Source organism: Pipra filicauda, unplaced genomic scaffold (assembly GCF_003945595.2).
Source record: "Pipra filicauda isolate LSUMZ 115617 unplaced genomic scaffold, ASM394559v2 scaffold49_size4853605_pilon, whole genome shotgun sequence".
Classification (NCBI taxonomy): Eukaryota; Metazoa; Chordata; class Aves; order Passeriformes; family Pipridae; genus Pipra; species Pipra filicauda.
The window spans coordinates 512,741-531,278 of NW_024104642.1; the positions used below are offsets into that span (position 1 = coordinate 512,741).

The window sequence follows — 18,538 nt, forward strand, 5'->3', positions numbered from 1 at the left end:
GAAGAACAAGGTTTGGAACATGTTGTGTTGAAAAAGAAAGGCATAATACCTAAAGGACCGTGCAAACAGATGTAGCACTAATTTTACTTTAGTGGGAACATGTACAAGATTTGAGCTATCTACACTTAACCCTATCATAGCACCACCATAACCTTTCATGCTAACTTGAATACATCTTTCAATGCAAAATTCCTTCATCCCAATGCTGAATCAGACAACTGCACCAAATCTAGTAGTAATTTCTGGATTTTTGCTAGTATGAGTGACTGACATTGGAATAAGTCAGTAGAAAACCTTTTTCCGCCTTTAAGAAAGGTTCTAACATCTGAAATAAGAAATTACAGGTGGGGGAAGCCTTCAAGTAATTTAAATACACAATGGGAAGTAGTTAGAGGAAGGTTATCAAGACTAGTGTACTGTACACTAACCACAAGTAAAGCTGTCTTAAATGAAGTACTTAAATAATCGGTAATTTTTCTGTTTCTTTTACTTAATGGTCTTTGATAAAGCCCACAGGAACAGCTTGCTTTGGAACTGGCTACAAATAAGAACTGATCCTAAGGTCAAATTTAAGAGTCAGGTCTTGTGAAAACTAAAAGGCAATAAGCCAAGTTTCTTAGAGAGAGAATGTAAACTTTTAAAGCAATTATGCCTCCTGCAGTTTGAGAGGACTCCTTTAAACTTATCTTAGGGGGAGAGATTGTAGTAGGAGGGCAAGGGTTTATTTCTGTTGTTTTTTGGTCCAGTAAAACTGCAACAACATGCTTTAATGGCTAATGGCATGATAAAGGCTTTGATCTGGTTACAGGACAAAGGATTCAGACTGGATGTTAAACTTGATATGGAATACAGCCTGCATAAACACAAAGTTACTGTATGCAGCCTTCGAACAAGCACTAGTTTTCTAAGCTTACATAGATGCTACAACATTCTGTGGACTGTCTTTGAGGATGCAATCATTCTAACATATTCAACAGCCACAGTAAGTTCTTCGGATATTCTAGTGAAACTAGGAGTATATTCTTGGTGGACTAAATTTAAGGCTCTGAATTTCACATCCACTTCACTGAAATATGGTATTTGAATATTTTAAGATACCATTTCTCCAATGTAGCCACCAAATACAATCTCATCCTTATTACTCAACTGCAATTCAATTTCAAAGATATAGTCACTGCTATATATTTTTATATGTCGATATCTCCCCAACTATAATTTAGTACTGACGAACCTTAAAAAATCTGTTTCTTTCTCTTAATGACAAGCCTTTTCCCCCCTTTTCTCTATCTTATTACCCTTGACACCACAAAAAAATCTCTTATCTGATGTTACAAGTATATTAAAAGCACAAACATAGATCACTGTATCCAAATATTATAAAAGTCTGACTGGGAAATTATGATTACAAATGGATCTTGGTTTCCTACTATGACTCACAATTAATCCTAATATTGCTGGATCAGTTCAACAGCGTTTCAATAGATATGTCAGAATAAAAAAAAAAGCTATTTGCAAAATTTATACAAATCTTAGTAAATACTCATTATCATAAAGGGAGTCAATAAGAACACAAATGTTGATTTTAGACTATTAGAAAGCCATTAATATACTCAGAATTCAATAAAAATTCTGAACGTGTAATAATATTAAAGGATACAGAAGACTCCAGTTTACCTTTAACGTGGCTTGCTAATTTCTTTGAAATGAGATACACTTTAAAAACAGTTTTCACATAAAAAATAGATTAATCTCAAGTCTGTAATTTTTATTGCTTTTCAAAACGATCTCAAAGGTAATGAATCATCTGACCAAAATGGTTCTGGCAACAAATACAATTCTAAGGGGCTGAAGTTGAACATTCCAGAACCTGGTATGTGTAAAATCAAACCTCCTACTGACCTTTGGTGATGGGGAAAGTTATATCATAGGTTCCATGTGCCTTTTACATGCTGTCTCATTCAAGTATTCATGTAGAAAGACTACTATGATTACAGCTTCAATAGATGAGGAACAGATAGAAATAACATTCATCCAAGACAAAAATATCTGATGCCTCTGACTGTGTGTTTGCTTGCAGGAAAAGGAGAGAGAGGGAAGAAATTGAGAGAGAAATACTGTCAGTGTGCGCTTTTTGTTGATCTAAAGAGTACTAATAAAAAGAAAAGGGATGACTAAACATTACAAGCAGAGATAAAATGTACACACAGACTGAATATCCTTCGCCTACCTTTGTATTAAACTCTACTGGAGAGCTATAAAAGTCAAACCTATAATGACTTTTGTAAATTGGAAGTAGATGACCTCCAAAACAACATAAAAATTGAGAAAAGTTGTGGCTGCTACATTTTTCCCCTGAAAGCCAATTAAAACTTAGTGAACTTATAACCTGGTACATTAAATAATACAGCATTATTAAAAAAACAAATGCCTTTTGATTCTTTCCAAAGAGTCTGCTTGTTGGAGCTGTGATTAAAAGGAAAAAAATATTTTAAAAGGAGCTCCTAAATATTACAGGGAGTGTCAAGTAGTTAAAATTACCATGGCTACACTCTTCCAGTTTGCCCCTATGCCAATAGAGAGCAGAACCCACCCCCTCATCCTACAGTGCAGCATCAGCAGGTTAAGTATGAGAAATAATACACAAAAATGGCAGAACTATTTTAGCACTTGGAGTTTTACTTCTGGAGGCAGAAGCGGGAGAACACTTCTGTTTAACTTTCTCTTATTCTCCAGAAAACGACTTAAAGTTGAATCATCCCAGCCATTACTATTTCCATTTACTGCATGCACTGCACAGGATTAACATAATTATGTGATTTAAAGTGATTAAACAGTGACATTCAGCCAAATAACACTGTCTGTTGAGGAAATTAAAAGTAAACAAACTAAAGTTCAGATATTTTCACCTGAAATGGACTTCAGTGAGCATTTGTTTGAAAAGGAGCTATGTAATAAGAGCTGTTTCAGCTGAGCTTTGATCACTGTAGTTGAAATTCAGCCCTGCCAGAGGGATGGGCAGAAAGACAACATGCCCATTAAATTAAAGACCTCAGGATAAAACTGCTTGGTGAAAGTCTTATGCTGGCTCTTGGGTTTCCTGCCTTAAATCACCTCTTTTAGTCCTCTAACCAGTGCAGAGAAATGTCTCGGATCAACGCATTACCTTCTATTCCAGTTTTCTTGTCTTCAAATGATTGTTGGTTTAATTAAAATGTTCATAGAATTATATAAGATAAGGCTGGAAACAAAGCTGAGAGGTCATCCTGCCCATACCCATGACCTAAGGTGGCTGACCTGCATTTCAAGTGTTTGTTATGTAAATTTGCTAATTATATTCCTAAGGACCAGCAGTGATTAAAGTTCCCCAACCACTTCATGTGATCCAATTCAGTGTTTATCTAAACCCAGCAAGAAAAATCTATTCTACCCATAAGAAATAATCCATCCCAAATTTCTGATTCTAAACTGAGAAATGTTGGGCTTTGAGGTAGAAGAAAAATTCAAATCAACTCAACCCTCCAAATAAACACCACCAACACCGCATGCAGATAATGTGTAGATCACAAAAATCTGCATCTAAGGAACATCAGATTAAAAATTTTTGTTCTTTTTCCAGGAAAAAATAAGACTTTTGAAGGTTCTTTTTAAAAACATCCATAGGTGGCACTGAGCTCTACTCTTCAAAAGGAAACATCTCTTTTATTATGTTAACTTTATAGTGACCTTCATGAAATAACTGAAGAAAACATAAGAAAAAAAGATTAATTAAGAAGGATTTAACACCATCTTCTATGACCTCTATATACAACCTGAAGGGAACAGAAGTAACACATTAAATAAAACAGATTAAGACATGCAAAACCACTATCTACTTGTATGCCTTGCACTACAATCCGTTCTTTCTGAGAATCATAGAATGATTTGGGTTGGAAAGGACCTTGAAGATCATCTAGTTCCAAACCTCCTGCTGTGGACAAGGACACCTTTCACTAGACCAGGTTGCTCAAAGCTCCATCCAGCCTGGCCTTGAACACTTCCAGGGATGGGGTATCCACAACCTCACTGGACAACCTGTTTCAGTGCCTCACCACCCTCACAGTAAAGAACTTTTTCTGCATATCTAACCTAAACCTACCCTTCTTCTGTTTGAATCCATTCCCCCTTGTTATGTCACTACATGCTCTTCCGAAAATTTGCTCCCCATCTTTCTTGTAGGCTCCCTTCAGGTAGTGGGAGGCCACAATTAGGTCACCCAGAAGCCTTCTCTTTTCCAGGCTGAACGTGCCCAATTCTCTCAGCCTTTCCTCATAGGAGAGGTGCTCCATCCCTCTGATCATCTTGGTGGTGCTCCTCTGGACTCAATCCAACAGGTCAGTGTCTTTCCTGTGCTGAGGATCCCAGAGCTGGATGCAGAGCACTCCAGGTGGGGTCTCACCAGAGTAGATTAGAGGGGTAGAATCCCCTCCCTCACCCTGCTGGCCATGCTGCTTTTGATGCAGCCCAGAACCCTGTTGGCTTTCTGGGCTGCAAGCACACAGTGCTGGCTCATGTCCAGCCTCTCACTCACCAGCACCCCCAAGTCCTTCTCAGCAGGACTGCTCTCGATCAATTCATCCCCCAGCCTGTACTGATACTGGAAGTTGTCCCAACCCAGGTGTAGCACCTTGCACTTGGACTTATTAAACCTCATGAGATTCCCATTGGTCCACTTCTTGAGCTTGTCCAGGTCCCCCTGGCTGGAATCCCATCCTAGAGTTGTGACAACTGCACCACTCAGTTTGGTGCCAACCACTCAGCCTGGTGTCACAAAAGGGGCGTCAAAAAGAGGGAGAAAGTGCAACTGAGACAACAAAAGGTATGCTCCTAAGAATGGAAGAGCACCAAATAGCACACCACATTTTCATAAAGCATTACCAGAAAATGATTTTACATAAAAAATGTTCTTTTATTTTTTCTGTCAGTATGTTTCTCTTAAATAGAAACTTCCCCACTTGTTTCTCAAATTGCCCCTTCTTGGACTTCATGATACAAAGATCCCTTTGTAAAGTAGCTTTCCAAGAGAGGTAGAAGGTGTATTTTATATTAATTTATATTTCTTCTTTGGAAATTCCAATCTTTCATTACCATTACTCATATGTTCTACAGTTTCTGCTTCTGTAATTTTATGAAAGATTCCTCTCCTCACACCTCCATGCCATTTTTTGATCTAAAATTTGTTTCCTCATTCTCTTTTTTTCCTAAATCTCTAATCTCTACTTCCTGTTCAGGAACCAGATTTTCCACCAGTTTGAAACTCCAGCATATGTAAAAACTGTCCTTAATAATTAATGCACATCTTCCACATTTCCTTCCAAGTCCTTGAAGGAAGTTTCCAATACAGAGATTTCAATTCTGACATGATTTCTTTCATTTCTGTTCCAGGAGAAGATATTTTCTTCCCCCTTCTCCATTTTGATTTGCCTGCAAGTGAAGCACCCTTTCTACCTGAGATCAGAGACTTTCCTTTAAGCTATGCTTTGTTGAATTTTCTTTCTGGCAGCCTATAAAGAAGTCTTTGATATATGCATCTTTTCTGTTTTCTAACATCAGAAAAAAGGCTGGGTAATGTTTAGAGGTCATCTTTTGCTAATGTAACTAGAACATACTTGTGGCTACCTGGAAGATCAGGAACATAAAGCTTCTTCATTAGTATCCAGAAGTACGATACCATAATAACCTACTCCAAAAAATGCAGGCAGGATGAGGAAAAAATCAGCAACAAGCAGAACAACCAAATAATTGGTTGCTAACTGAAAATCAGTAGCTCATTCCTCATTTACTGCAAAGAGCCCAATGACTTCAATAGCTATTAGCTTAAGAGGCCAGCTGTGGATATTACCATGGCCTGGGAGCCATCGAGATGTGCACCACGATCCCAGACTCACTAAAAGAGATATTGCAAATGGAAGCTCTCAGAAGATGTTGATTGCAGAGGAAGAGAATGTTATCACATAAACCAAAGGAAAACGGAAAATTCAAAGATGTGCCTGTATTTGTTTGAAAAGAAAGTCAGTCATAGATGCCTTACAGAAACAGGAATTATGAACATAATCTTGACTATGTAATTAAATAGCCTGTTAAAATTATATTTTCCTCTTGCCTTAATTTTCCATCAGATTAAAATTTCCCACCAAAGATCCTCAGACTTATAGGGCTTTGATTCTGGCAATGCATTGCAATTCTGGCAGGTAGCAGTACTACTGCAGAATTCTTTTCTTTTTATCCCCCAGCCCTTTGGTCTCTTCTTCATACATTTATGATCTTACAGTATTTTTTCTCCTCTAGTCACGGATCATATGTAAACAACTAGAATTATTTTTGGAGTACAGCAGCATAACACACTCTATTTCTGTTTCTATCAAGAGATCACATTCTTGCAGATTCTTACTTTTTTTCAGTTATTAGGTTTGGGCAAACATTTGTCTGTCAAAAGGATACATTTATTAGGTATTTTATTTTATGCTTCCGATAAACTGTCAAGATCCCTAAATATGGCCAAATAAAACTAATAAAAATATTAAATTTTTTTTTTAATTAGATTACATTCCTACAGTTGACACACTTTGCTGACTTTTCAAAAACATTTACCCAGTGATAATATACTCAGTACTATGTATATTGCAAACCCATCTCCAAAATCTCAAAGACAAGTTTACCAAAGCACTTACAAACATAGAAGACATGCTAAATTGCTTTTCTGAATCTTAAAAGGTTGAAGTATGCCCTTAATGATTTGTCAACTCCAAGCCTATGTAAATGAAAGGGTATCACATCTGCAGCATTTACATCTTCTTTTTTTTCCTGTGAAACTTAGTAGAACTGATTCTCGATCTAAGCTTTGAAACACTTATTCACCAATATTTTTAATTGCAGCTAGTAACTTGTAACATGCTTGTTTTCTCTGAATGTTCATTTTTAATGTTACTGTCACCATTTTAAATGCCCAGTTCACATACATCCTATGTTAGACTTACTAGAACCAAATCTAAAAATGCCTTTATGCATGTGCCCATGCTTGATTGATTTCAACTTTCACTCATATATTCTCTGCTATATATGTCTTTTAAACATGGTTTTATTACTGAATCAGCAAATGCGCATTTTAAAACAAAAAAAATCTACAGAAGATCTGAGTTAAATGAAATTTCTGAATGTGTTTGCCCCCCCGAAATAGCCCTCCTGTAAAATTTTGTAACTTGGAGACATCATTCCCTTTTGAGTGACTTTTATAAAGAAAGCATTCTGAAATAAAAAAAAAAAAAACACCACCAAAACATCCTGGCAAATATCTGTGCATTTTGCTACTTACCACTCAGTTGGTAAGTCTGATTGTTTTGACAGCTTTTTAACCTGAGTTGCTGATTCTAAGACTCCTCTGTCCTTCCTGTCCCAAATTCTGCCACAGAATCTAACATTACTGAATGTCAAAACCTTACTCAAAGCCCATCTACTTAGTCACAGTTTTTGCCTTAAAGAATATAATAACCGTAAGACATTCTACATCATTAACACACTAATGGATATACACATTAACTGTGTTTTTCATACACTGGAAAAGCATGAAAAAAGATATGCTAGAAATACTCTGAATTAATTCTATCAATATTTGCCTCCTTATTTGTTACAGATATATAATGTGCGAGTATTTTATGGAATCTCTAAACTATCCATTGTATTTTTGCATTTTGCATTCCCTCTTTTTCAGGCAAATCTGTTCATTCTAGCTGGTAACCTACTTTATTTCTTTGCACCAATTTGCCACCACAGTCATGTAGTCAAAAGGGTAAGAAAAAGGCCTACCATTGTTCCTTCGGATGCCCACGTTGCTTGTGGTGCTCCCTCTAAACTAAAAATTATTGAGGAACGTGTATGATGAGAAAGAGAGCACACAGCTGCAGATAAACTCTGATCTTTTGGAGGTACTTCTCCTCACAGCATCTACAGAAGCTTCTTCGTGCTTAGCATCCATTTGTGACTGGCTTTAACATCCTCACATTATGGTGCTCTCAATTTTTATAACTTTATTTTTTAGCCATATGATTAATTTCCTTAAAAGCTACAGATTTGAAAGCTTTCTGTGAACATTCCTCATTAGAGAGAAGTGCAGATTTTACTGTGTCCTACGCAAGCTAATGAAGACACTGTTAATAATAGCAAGTGATGCCTAGCATAAACTACAAAAATAGCATATTTTAAACTGCTGCAGACTGTCTACAATCACGTAACAGTCCTTGGCAATCTATCCCTCTTTATCACAGTACCTGCACAACACGCTGAACTGTAAGGTATGCACTGCAGCCCCAGCAGTACACAGGGTCAGGAAAGAGCCAAGTGCTTTCTTGAATGGGAAAAGACTGAAGCATAGGAATGTTTTACTGCAGTACGGCCTGTTATCACATTCTTTTGATCTAGATCACCTCAATCTACAATTAAATTCGTGTACTTCTCTGAACTAGCTCTCATCATGGACCAGCAAACATAAAGCAGTTCAGAGGAAGTCCTAGCATCAACAGGGTGACACTGGAAGTCCACTAGAAACTTCCTGAGCACTTCAGACAGCATACCAGCTACAGGATGTTAGCTGCTGCCTAAAAGAGCTTCTGCCCAGTTTATATCTGTGCTGAACAATAGAAATGTGCCTGGTTTTAAAAGAGCCACCTGGCAGCTGGCTACTCATCCTTTCTAGCCTGGGAATGTAAAGCAGACCCTAATTCTTGCTCATTTGTGTTCATAGGACATACGTTGCCCTTTTTATCCTGTTTATAGCACCTTTGGTTAGAATTATATGTCTTGAGCACACCTAGCAGGAAATGTTTCCCAGCAGTCCAACCAAACAGAACAACCCAAAGAACATCTTGCACCCAGCCAGAAGCCCACATTAACTTTTGTGACAAAATGACTTTTTTTCCTGAAAACCTAAAGAAAGTTCCTGATTTGCTGCTTACATATAAAATTTGTCAGGAGGAACTTCCCACTAAAAGTTTCAGTTCATGTTCTATATATTATACATTGGTCAAGTGTGATTAAAAGCTTTCAGCTGCAGTTTCCATGTACAAAAGACATTCCACTTACTGAAATACCGAGATTCTATTTCTTCCATAAAGCAAAAGTTCCGAACATTTCCAGTGGACCAAACATAAATAAGATGCTCCCTTGAAGGAGCACTGGTAACCACAAAAGTCATAAAAAGCAATTTGCCTTATCATTTGCTTGCTGCAGCCATTTACTGGTGCATTCCATTACTTGTTCATACCTATTCAAAGGGCAGGACCAGATCTATGTATCTCAATGAGTTCTTACGGAAATTATCAGTATTCTTGATTTTAATAATTTTATCTCTCATTTTTACCATAAAAAATTTCAGTCAAGAGTCTGCTTGCTTGTCACCATGCTACAAGCTTCTGGCAGCACGTAGTCAGTTTAATGACAGTCTTGGTTCTATTCCAGCAGATTATTTAAAAGAAAAATGTCCTGATGAAAAAATCAGCTGTGTTTAAATAGCTACGTAGCTCAACCAGACAATTTGAGGGCTTTGGCTGTTTTTTCCTCTTACAGACCCTTATCAGGCCAATATACACATACACACGGACAGTATTCAATGGAGGGCTTAGCAGTGTGTTTGTGCTTAAGTTTCATGATCTGCTGAACACATTACAGTAGGTGCATTAGAGAGAATGCATTATTTTGTTGCTCTATGCTTCCATAGCCAGGCTTATTCAAGGGACTACGGAGCTTAGCTTAACACTAGTCACCTAAGGTATGTCTTGATAATGTATTTTAAATACGAGTACTTAGAACTTAAACAAGGATATGTATATACTTTAATACTTGCCAGCAACTTACTGCAAAAGCAGTAAGGTGGCTGATAAACTGCCAATTATCCTTCTTCCATGTGCTACATATTTTTGGAGATCCTAACAACAGTGCTGGAGAAAGGACATCAAATGATGCTTAGAAATGTGATACACATTTTCATTTCACACTCCATCAGTTTTTACAACTAGAGCTCCATGAAATGTATGAGAATACTTGGCAAACAGTCATATCTACTGAGGTGTAAAATAAGGATCAGATCTCTTTTTAAAAGAGTTTCATTTTCTTTACATGACTAAATCAGATGTTGACCTTTTTCCAAAATATATTGTAAATATTCCATACCTCTACCCATCAATTAATTTTGAATCTCTGAATTGTGTTTTGACCTGTTTTAATAGACATGTAATCAATACACATTTTTTAAAAACAGTTAGGTAAAGAAAAGAAAACTGATTCATCCTTCCTCTAAACTGAAATACATTGAGTTACTGATGTTAAATCTTTTCAATTCTAGTAAGTTCTTTCCCCATCTTGCACCTTGAAAGAAGAAACAAGTGTATTATCACCTTTATAGTCAGCAAAGCTATGGACATCAGTAAAAACATATTTTGAATTCAAATTTCAATCTGTCTTAAAAGACTAAAGCTTCATGCATATATAAATGGGAACTATAAAATGATAACAGATACATAGCATGGAATCATGTTGCTTGAACAGCTGTTGATTTACCAGTGTAGCAAAGCAGAAAATGTCTTTTTCTCACCTCTCTTAAACCAGAAACTTCTCCTTTTGCTAATGGTCTGGTGATGGATGCAGTGTGAACTCTGGCATCTGACACTGGTTGCCCCTTCATAAAATGTTTTCCAGCTTCATAAATATTCACTTCTACCATCTTACCCATCAACAGAGGATCCTTTGGCACAAGGACCTTTCAAATAAAGATAAAGACATAATTACTAAATACCACAAGGAACATCAGAGTCTCCAGTTTCCACTCAGAAAACAGATGATAAACATCAGAGAAAATTCTAAAACTTTAAAATATTAGTCATCGGCATACACTATAGACCCTGCCACATTGACCAATAAGATCTCCAGCTTGCATTCTTCAAGAGCTTTGCAGTGTTAGCTCAGCATTTTTCAACTCCAACTGTGAGTCCTGTTTTTTGATTGATGAGAAAGTTGGGCCTCAACTGCAGTTTTCGAATCCAGACCCAAACAGTTCCCAAGGGTACTCATAGTACACAGTTCTAATAGCCTGTAAAGCTTCCTGTTTTCATGTCCATGCCGTAACACTTCTTTAAAAAATGTTTTTGAGTCTGTAAATGCTTCTGGACAGAAATTATGCCCTTGTTTCTCTTTGCACAAGCCCTTGTTTCTCTTCGCACAAGCCTTTATTTTGACTGTGCAGAACCTTTGCAGCTGAGATGCATGACTGACAATGAATGCCTGTAAAAATGGACGAGTGCGTTTCTTGGGTCAGCAACTAATGCCATCCTTTTCTGAATTTGCACAATCATGATATCAGAAAGTCCCATTTCATAAAAAAAGCAGCACACAACAGATATTCCTAGCTCATGTGTCTTACAAAAGAAAGAGCCCAACATAATTGAGCGATATTTTTTGCTGGAAGAATAAAGGGAGTAAAAAAGGCTTTAAAAAGGTTCTAAAATAGACAAGCAGTTAAAAAAGAAAAGTGGAGTAATTTCTTGGTGAAATTATTTTTTATTTCTTGGTGAAATATTTTACAGTGTTTACAGTGAAAAATTGAATCATGGGAATTTATTTAATCACATGTACTTGAAGCTCATCCACACACAGAATCTCAGAGTGGGTCAGGTTGGAAGGGACCACACTGGGTCATCTGATCCAACTTCCCTGCTCAAGCAGGGTCATCCTAGAGCACACTGCACAGGACATTTCTGGAATATCTCCAGTGAGGGAGACTCCACAACCTCTCTGGACAATCTGTTCCAGTGCACAGCCACCCACACAGTAAAAAAGTTCTTCCTCGTGTTCAGGTGGAACTTCCCGTGCATCAGTTTCTACCTATTGCCTCTTGTCCTATTGCTTGGCACCACTGAGAAGAGCCTAGTTCTGCCTTCTTGGCACCCTCCCTTCAGATACTCATATACACTGATGAGGGGTCCTCTCAGTTGTCTCTTCTCGAGGCTGAACAGGTCCAACTCCCTCAGCCTTTCCTCATAAGAGAGATGCTCCAGTCCCTTAATCATCTTTGTCATTGTCCACTGTACCCAGTCCAGGAGCTCCCTTTCTCACTTGTACTGTGGAGCTCAGAACTGGACACAGCACTCCAGATGTGGCCTCTCTAGAGCTGAGAAGAGTTTTTCAAAGATCACATTAATATATCTTGATTCTTTGATGCTGAAACTGAAGTTCCTTAAAATTACTTGATTTTTAGACTGCCTGTGCAGACGATTTTCAGAGAAAAATTCTGTGCCAACCACATCTGGAGAGCATTTTGTTGCCAGGCAATGCCTCTCCATTTTCACCTATCACAATTGTTGATTGTTCTACTTGGAGGAAATCACCACCAGTAGTTTCCCAAGCATCTTTTTCCCTAAAGGCTCAAGGTGTTCATGACTGTAAGTGTTTCCAGATCGTAGGATTCTGATGAACTTCCTAAGCATCTTACAAGAAAAGCAGACATCTTTGCCTTTCAGAGATGGGCAAGCTGAGACTAAACAAACACAAAGTCAGAGTCCTAATGCTGGGACAATGTTACAATACAACTAGATCAGAGTTCTTCCCATGTAATTCATCATGGGCAAATTTAAATCAAAAGAAAATTAGGCAGCTAAGTATATCACTGGGCTTGTGACCGCTGTAAATCTTTGTGTCTCCATATGCAAAAGGACAGTAACTAAGTTTAAATGTGACTTCAGAAAAAGAAAGACGTTAAGTGAAAATATCTGGGAGGTTCTGTAAACAACCAAGCAGCCAGGCCTGACATACACTCAGACATTTTTTTTTGATATCATTATTTGTAAGGGGAAAAATCCTCAACCATATTTCTAATAAACAAAGTTACACCAATAGAAACCCTCATCTTGACTGTTGATCTGGCAAAGTACCCTTAGTCAGTTTAGACTATTCTGTTCAATGCAAACTATATTACCAAAGCCTCCACAAATGTAAGGTGCAGCTCTACCAGGAAGTCTGTCAGTGTAGCTCTATCGATGTGGCTTTGATAGCAAAATCTTTTAATATAGATGAGGTTAGTGAAGAGAGAACAGGTTTGATAACTATTTGAGTTAAAAGAACATTACATCAGGACTCTGAGCTTCACCTTCCAAGAATATATAAAATGATACTTAGTGACTCTAGAGTGGTTTTCAATTTACTATCATTCAATTTACTGCTATTAATCTTAGTCACTAGCACCAAGTCTTGTACTTACCTGGGTGAGCAGTAGGATATTATCCTTGTGAAACACACCCTACATAGGATTTTAGGGAAAAGACTTACATTTTAATAATGAAAAGTATTTCTTGCATAATCGAATTCAAAATTACTCCCTATGTATGTTACTATGTGCACGTTGTGTATTTTTTACCAGTCCCAATGAGGAGCTGTATTAGGTGCTGTACAAACACATCATAAAACATCAACACATTTTTTTTCCTGTACATATTGCTTTTCATTTAATTAATTAGGCTTTCATCAAACAAGCACTGAACACTGAAAAGCCCCAAGCAATTTCTTTTTAATCTCTATATGGAAGACTGTGTTTCTCAAATCTGAGTGATAAGCTACAAAAGCAAGGAACAGTGATACATAAGACTTAGACAAGAAGTGAAATATGTAAAAAACAAAAAGGAGATTTATCAAAAAAAGAGAAAGTGAGGAAAAAATAATTATTGAACCAGATATCTAACAGAAACAGATATTTCATGAATAGTAATGTTCCTTACTACTAAGAAAAAATAAATAAATGCTGTAACACAACCCAAAACCAGAAGAAAGCACTATTGGTGACTATGTAAGCACACCTATAGCCTCTCCAGGTTCAGACAACTGAATACCTAAAGGTAGCAAAAGCGAACGGTAGATAGCTCAGTGCAAGGAAACGGACAACGACCCAAAGGTAAAATGAGAATAAAATCACAATGATTCAGAAAAGCAAATTTTCTTGGGTCTTAGCAAGTCATCTGCTTCCGAGTAAAAGTAATAATTCTGTGAAATAGATGTACTTTCTTCCTAGCTCAAAGGTAATCTTTTTGTGTGGAAAGAATTTCCTTATAGAAAGTACATAGAAGGAAATGACAAAAAACAGAAGGAAGGGATGCCATTCAGGAAGGCCTAAACAAGCTTGAGTAGTGGACCCACGAGAACCTAATGAGGTTCAACAAGTTCAAGTGCAAGGTGCACTTGCACCAGGGTTGGCAATCCCAGACAGGAGTACAGACTGGGAGAAGAACTTATTGAGAGTAGCCCTGCCGAGAAGGACTTGGGGTTCTGGTGGATGAGAGGCTGAACATGAGGAATGCATGTAATGTGTCTTGCAGCCCAGAAAGCCAATTGTATCCTGGGCTGCATCAAGAGGAGTGTGATCTCACAAAGTTCCATGCTTTGTCAAGGTCAAGGTTGGCAATTCTGCCCCTCTACTCTGGTGAGACCCTGCTGGAGTCTTGGGTCCTCAGCATAAGAAAGACATGGACACAAGACAGAGCAGTTTTAGGGGAGGGTCACAAAGATGGTCAAAGGGCAGGAGCACCCCTCTTATGAGAAAAGGCTGAGAGAGCTGGGGTTGTTCAACTTGGAGTAAAAAATGATCCAAGACCTTATAGCAGCCTTCTAGTACCAAAAGGGAACTTATAAAAAAGAGGAAGAGTGACTTTTTACAGTGTCAGATAGTGATAGGACAAGGGGGAACAATTTTAAACTAAAAGAGATTTAGATTAGTTGTTAGGAAAAAAATCTATACGCAAGAGGGTAGTGAGGCACTGGAACAGGTTTGCCCAGAAGAGAGAAGTTATGAACACCTCATGCCTGGAAGTATTCCAGGCCAAGTTGGATGGGATTCTGAGCAACCTGGTCTAGTGGGTGCCACCCCTGCCCGTGACAGAAGGGTTCAAACTAGATGATCTTCAAGCTCCCTTCCAACCCAAACCATACTATGAATCTATGAGATAAAACATATCACGCCAAAGTGGTAATCTAAGAAATTTTCTGACCCTTCTATTCCTAGAATTATTTTTTTTTTCCAATTGGATTGCCTGAAATACTTTTCAGAAAGATGTATGGAAACTATCATGACTCAACTATTCAGAAAACAATGCTTTGGGGTCACAGTAATTAACATTGCTGCAATAATTAACAGCTTCTTAAACCATGCTGTATACTCAAACAGCCACTGTGCATTTCTTAATGTAATTTCAGGTTAATTATATTTATAACACAGAAACAAAATATCTCATAAACAAGTCTTGTTAGTCACATGTTTCCTGGAAAATACTTATTTCTTTCCTTGTTTTTTTTGTATCGTAACACACTGTGCTGCTGAGATTATCAGAAAGCAAAGATAAAACAAAAAGATGTTATCTGGTTTATTTAACTGTACCTGCTCATAGAAAGGATTGTGAGCAACGTAGTAATTGGAGTCAAATGATTCTTCTGTCACCAGAACTCTCTGCCTCTCACCAACCTGGAACATAGAAGATGAGAGAGATGACTCAGAAAGGAAAAATAATTAATTATGCTGAGAAGAGAACTGCAACTACAAACAAATGCTCTTAGCAGAAATAATCAAATTCTCTGAGGAAATTCTGTGTCAGCAAGAAAGTGGAACAGGAAAAGCTCTATTTTAAACTGTCTAAAACTGACAGGGTTAAAAGTCAAAATTAAGGGCTAGAACTGTGGTGCTATAATGGCTTAACATGAAAATCATGTTCAGAAATATATACCGATTTTTACTTATTAACATGATAACAAATAAAAATGGTAGATATGCACAGAGTCCATTACATCTTCATCCAACTAATGAAAAAATTGGGCAATCAATTACTCAAAAGGTATATTTTCTTTAAAGGCCACACTTGTTATTTACAATGCTAGGGCATCTCTTTATCCCTTTTTGGTGATCTCACCAAGCTGTGCTTGCAAGATCACACTGATTTCCATTACAGTGGAGCCAACACTGCATATTACAAAGACTCAAGAAGAAGAGTTTTTAACAACTCTCAGACACAGCGATATTATGTAAGGCAAAATGGTGTAAAAAGCCCTTTATTTAAAATTCCCGACTTCCAAATGCTCCAATAGAGTTTAAGGGAAGCACCAGTTTTACATTTAGTTAAATGGAAGATGCCAAGACAAATCATTTGCATTTAGGGGCCAAGTAGATATGAAACTAAATCTGAATTTCCCCACTGTTCAAAATCTCCCACATAGCACCTTTTGATTTTGTCCATTACTGAGTTGTGTAATGAAAATGTATAGCTTAATTTCTACAAACCTTGAAGACATTTAACTCACATTTTTAGTCTGAGCTCATCTCTATTTTTTTCCATCTAAATGTGCCCTGGATTATTTCCAAACTATTTGACAAATGCATTCTGCAAATGACAACTGTCTAGCAAGTTAAATTTACTCACTGCTTTTATTACTATTTTGAGACTCAAAAAGGTTTCACATTTTACTCCAAAGTTTTAATATCTATGAGTAAAGTTACATTCAAGACTCTTCCCCCTCCCTGAAAGACTTCCACCACATCCTAATGGCAGTTGTTACTTAGAAGTTTTAAGGCCTCCATCATAAGGTTGATGTGAACTAGCAAGAACTTGCAGATCAGATAATAATGTTTTGATTTTTTAAGGTACAAGCAGTAAAAGTAAAAGATAAGATTAGAAGTTTCTCTAACAGTCAATGGCAGAAAATAGAACATTAAGAAATAAGAACAGCAATATCACACCTACATTACAGTATATATATACTGTATATATGCATATATATATATACACACATGATACATATATAATTCTGCACTTGCTGAACAGAAAGACTTCATAGAATAACTCTTGCCTTCTCTTCCTTGTGCACATATCTAAATATTCCCAAAGTAAACCCTGGAGAGAAAGGGAGACAGTAAGCACCCAGCTCACTTCCCCCAAGGCAGTTAGAGTTCATTCTCAGGACTGCAAGTGTGGGGTACAGCAGAAGGGGTAAAATCCCTGACTTCCAGGCCCAGTAACAGAATGTGAATAGCAGAAAAGATGTATATATTTGCGTACTTTTAAGAGGTGTTTAAGAATTCTTTATAGCACATTTAGAATTTCCATGCATGTTTCTCTAGGAAGTCTGCAATTACATATAACAACAGATACAACATACTCAAATTTTAGTAAAAATTCGGTGTAACCAACAGTGAGGTGGTTTTTTTAAATTATTTTCAAGAAAACAGTTATTCAGTTCAAATACCCAAAGGAGTTTTGCAAAACATGTCAATAAGACACTTGAGATAACTACTCCAATAATAAGATTTCCCCTAAACTGAGAGGTTGTGTTACTTCTATAATATTTGAAACCATAGCTTTTAAAAATCACAATTCAATATCTGCTGTAGCACTAAAGTGCTAAAGTCTCAGATGTCATGCGATATTATGAAAAAGAGGAGGACAAAATAAGCAACATTCACCCTTGGGCAAACATGCTACCACTGAAAAGCACCAAGGCCAATCACCAAGTCACATCCTCACATCGCATTCATTATTTACTGATACTTAGCAAAACTGGTTCAAAGCAATACTGGGCCTGTAACTCATTTCACAATTGTCTTGTGGTTCCCTGGGTCTCTCTTATCACCACATTCTGCCCTTATTGCCGCTATGAGTCCTGCCCATGAGGTAGGCTGAGCTACATGTGTTATCTTCATACTCTCAGATGAAAGAATGGCAACCATATTATTAAAAAAAAAAATCAGAGGGAAGAAGAAAAGAACACCTGTGTTAGATCATTTGAGATAAATTGTGGTTTCTTCAGAGACACGTTGCCAGTTTTTCTCATCTTTGCTTCCATGAGCAAAAGAGGTCAGGTCTCCATGTCCCAGTGGGCTAGACTGAGCTTTTGGGCTCAGAATTTCTTGGGAATGGGAGGAAATCAGGAAGACTAAATTTTTAACATAGCATCAGAACTGTGGCATTTAAATTGAGCACCAGAAATGCAGAGGAGCCAAACAGCCTATACCAACTTACAATACACACATACAGACAGACAGGCACACAAGACTAAGATGGCACACTGCAGGGAATGCAGGTAAACCCAGTAATTGTTCACTCGATGAAGGTACTGGATTTGTAGCCTTGGCCAAGACCAAACTCACAGAAAGATACAATATTCAGCCATTTGCAGACTCTTTTGCCATAACAACAGAAAAGGAAAATTCCATTTAATGAGTTAGGCCATTGAGTATTCATGATCTACAAGACTAATTGGCTACATGCATTTGTAAGACAGAAAATGACTATCTATCCTGCATCCAAGCATAATTAAGAAGAAATGTAAGTACGCAGAATGCAGCTTTGGTATTGAAATTTGTTCAAGAAGTGTAATATGTCATCATTTCTGCAATTATTCCCCTGGGATCCCTAAGTGCCTAAGTTTCACCTCTCTCAAAATTTAAATACGCAGAAACCAGACACGATATCTAATAACAGTCATAATT

At 37.3% G+C, this 18,538-nt stretch overlaps 1 protein-coding gene across 1 annotated transcript in view; it reads right to left on the reverse strand.

The window, feature by feature from the left end:
• The window catches only part of CDKAL1 (CDK5 regulatory subunit associated protein 1 like 1), a 415,564-nt gene that overhangs the window by 22,515 nt on the left and 374,511 nt on the right, over positions 1 to 18,538 (reverse strand). Inside the window, exons 14-15 of the mRNA XM_027748305.2 lie at positions 15,440 to 15,523; positions 10,619 to 10,783 (exon numbers count right to left, since the gene is read on the reverse strand). Of these exons, the coding sequence (XP_027604106.1) occupies positions 10,619 to 10,783; positions 15,440 to 15,523 (249 nt within the window). The remainder of the gene's footprint in view (positions 1 to 10,618; positions 10,784 to 15,439; positions 15,524 to 18,538) is intronic.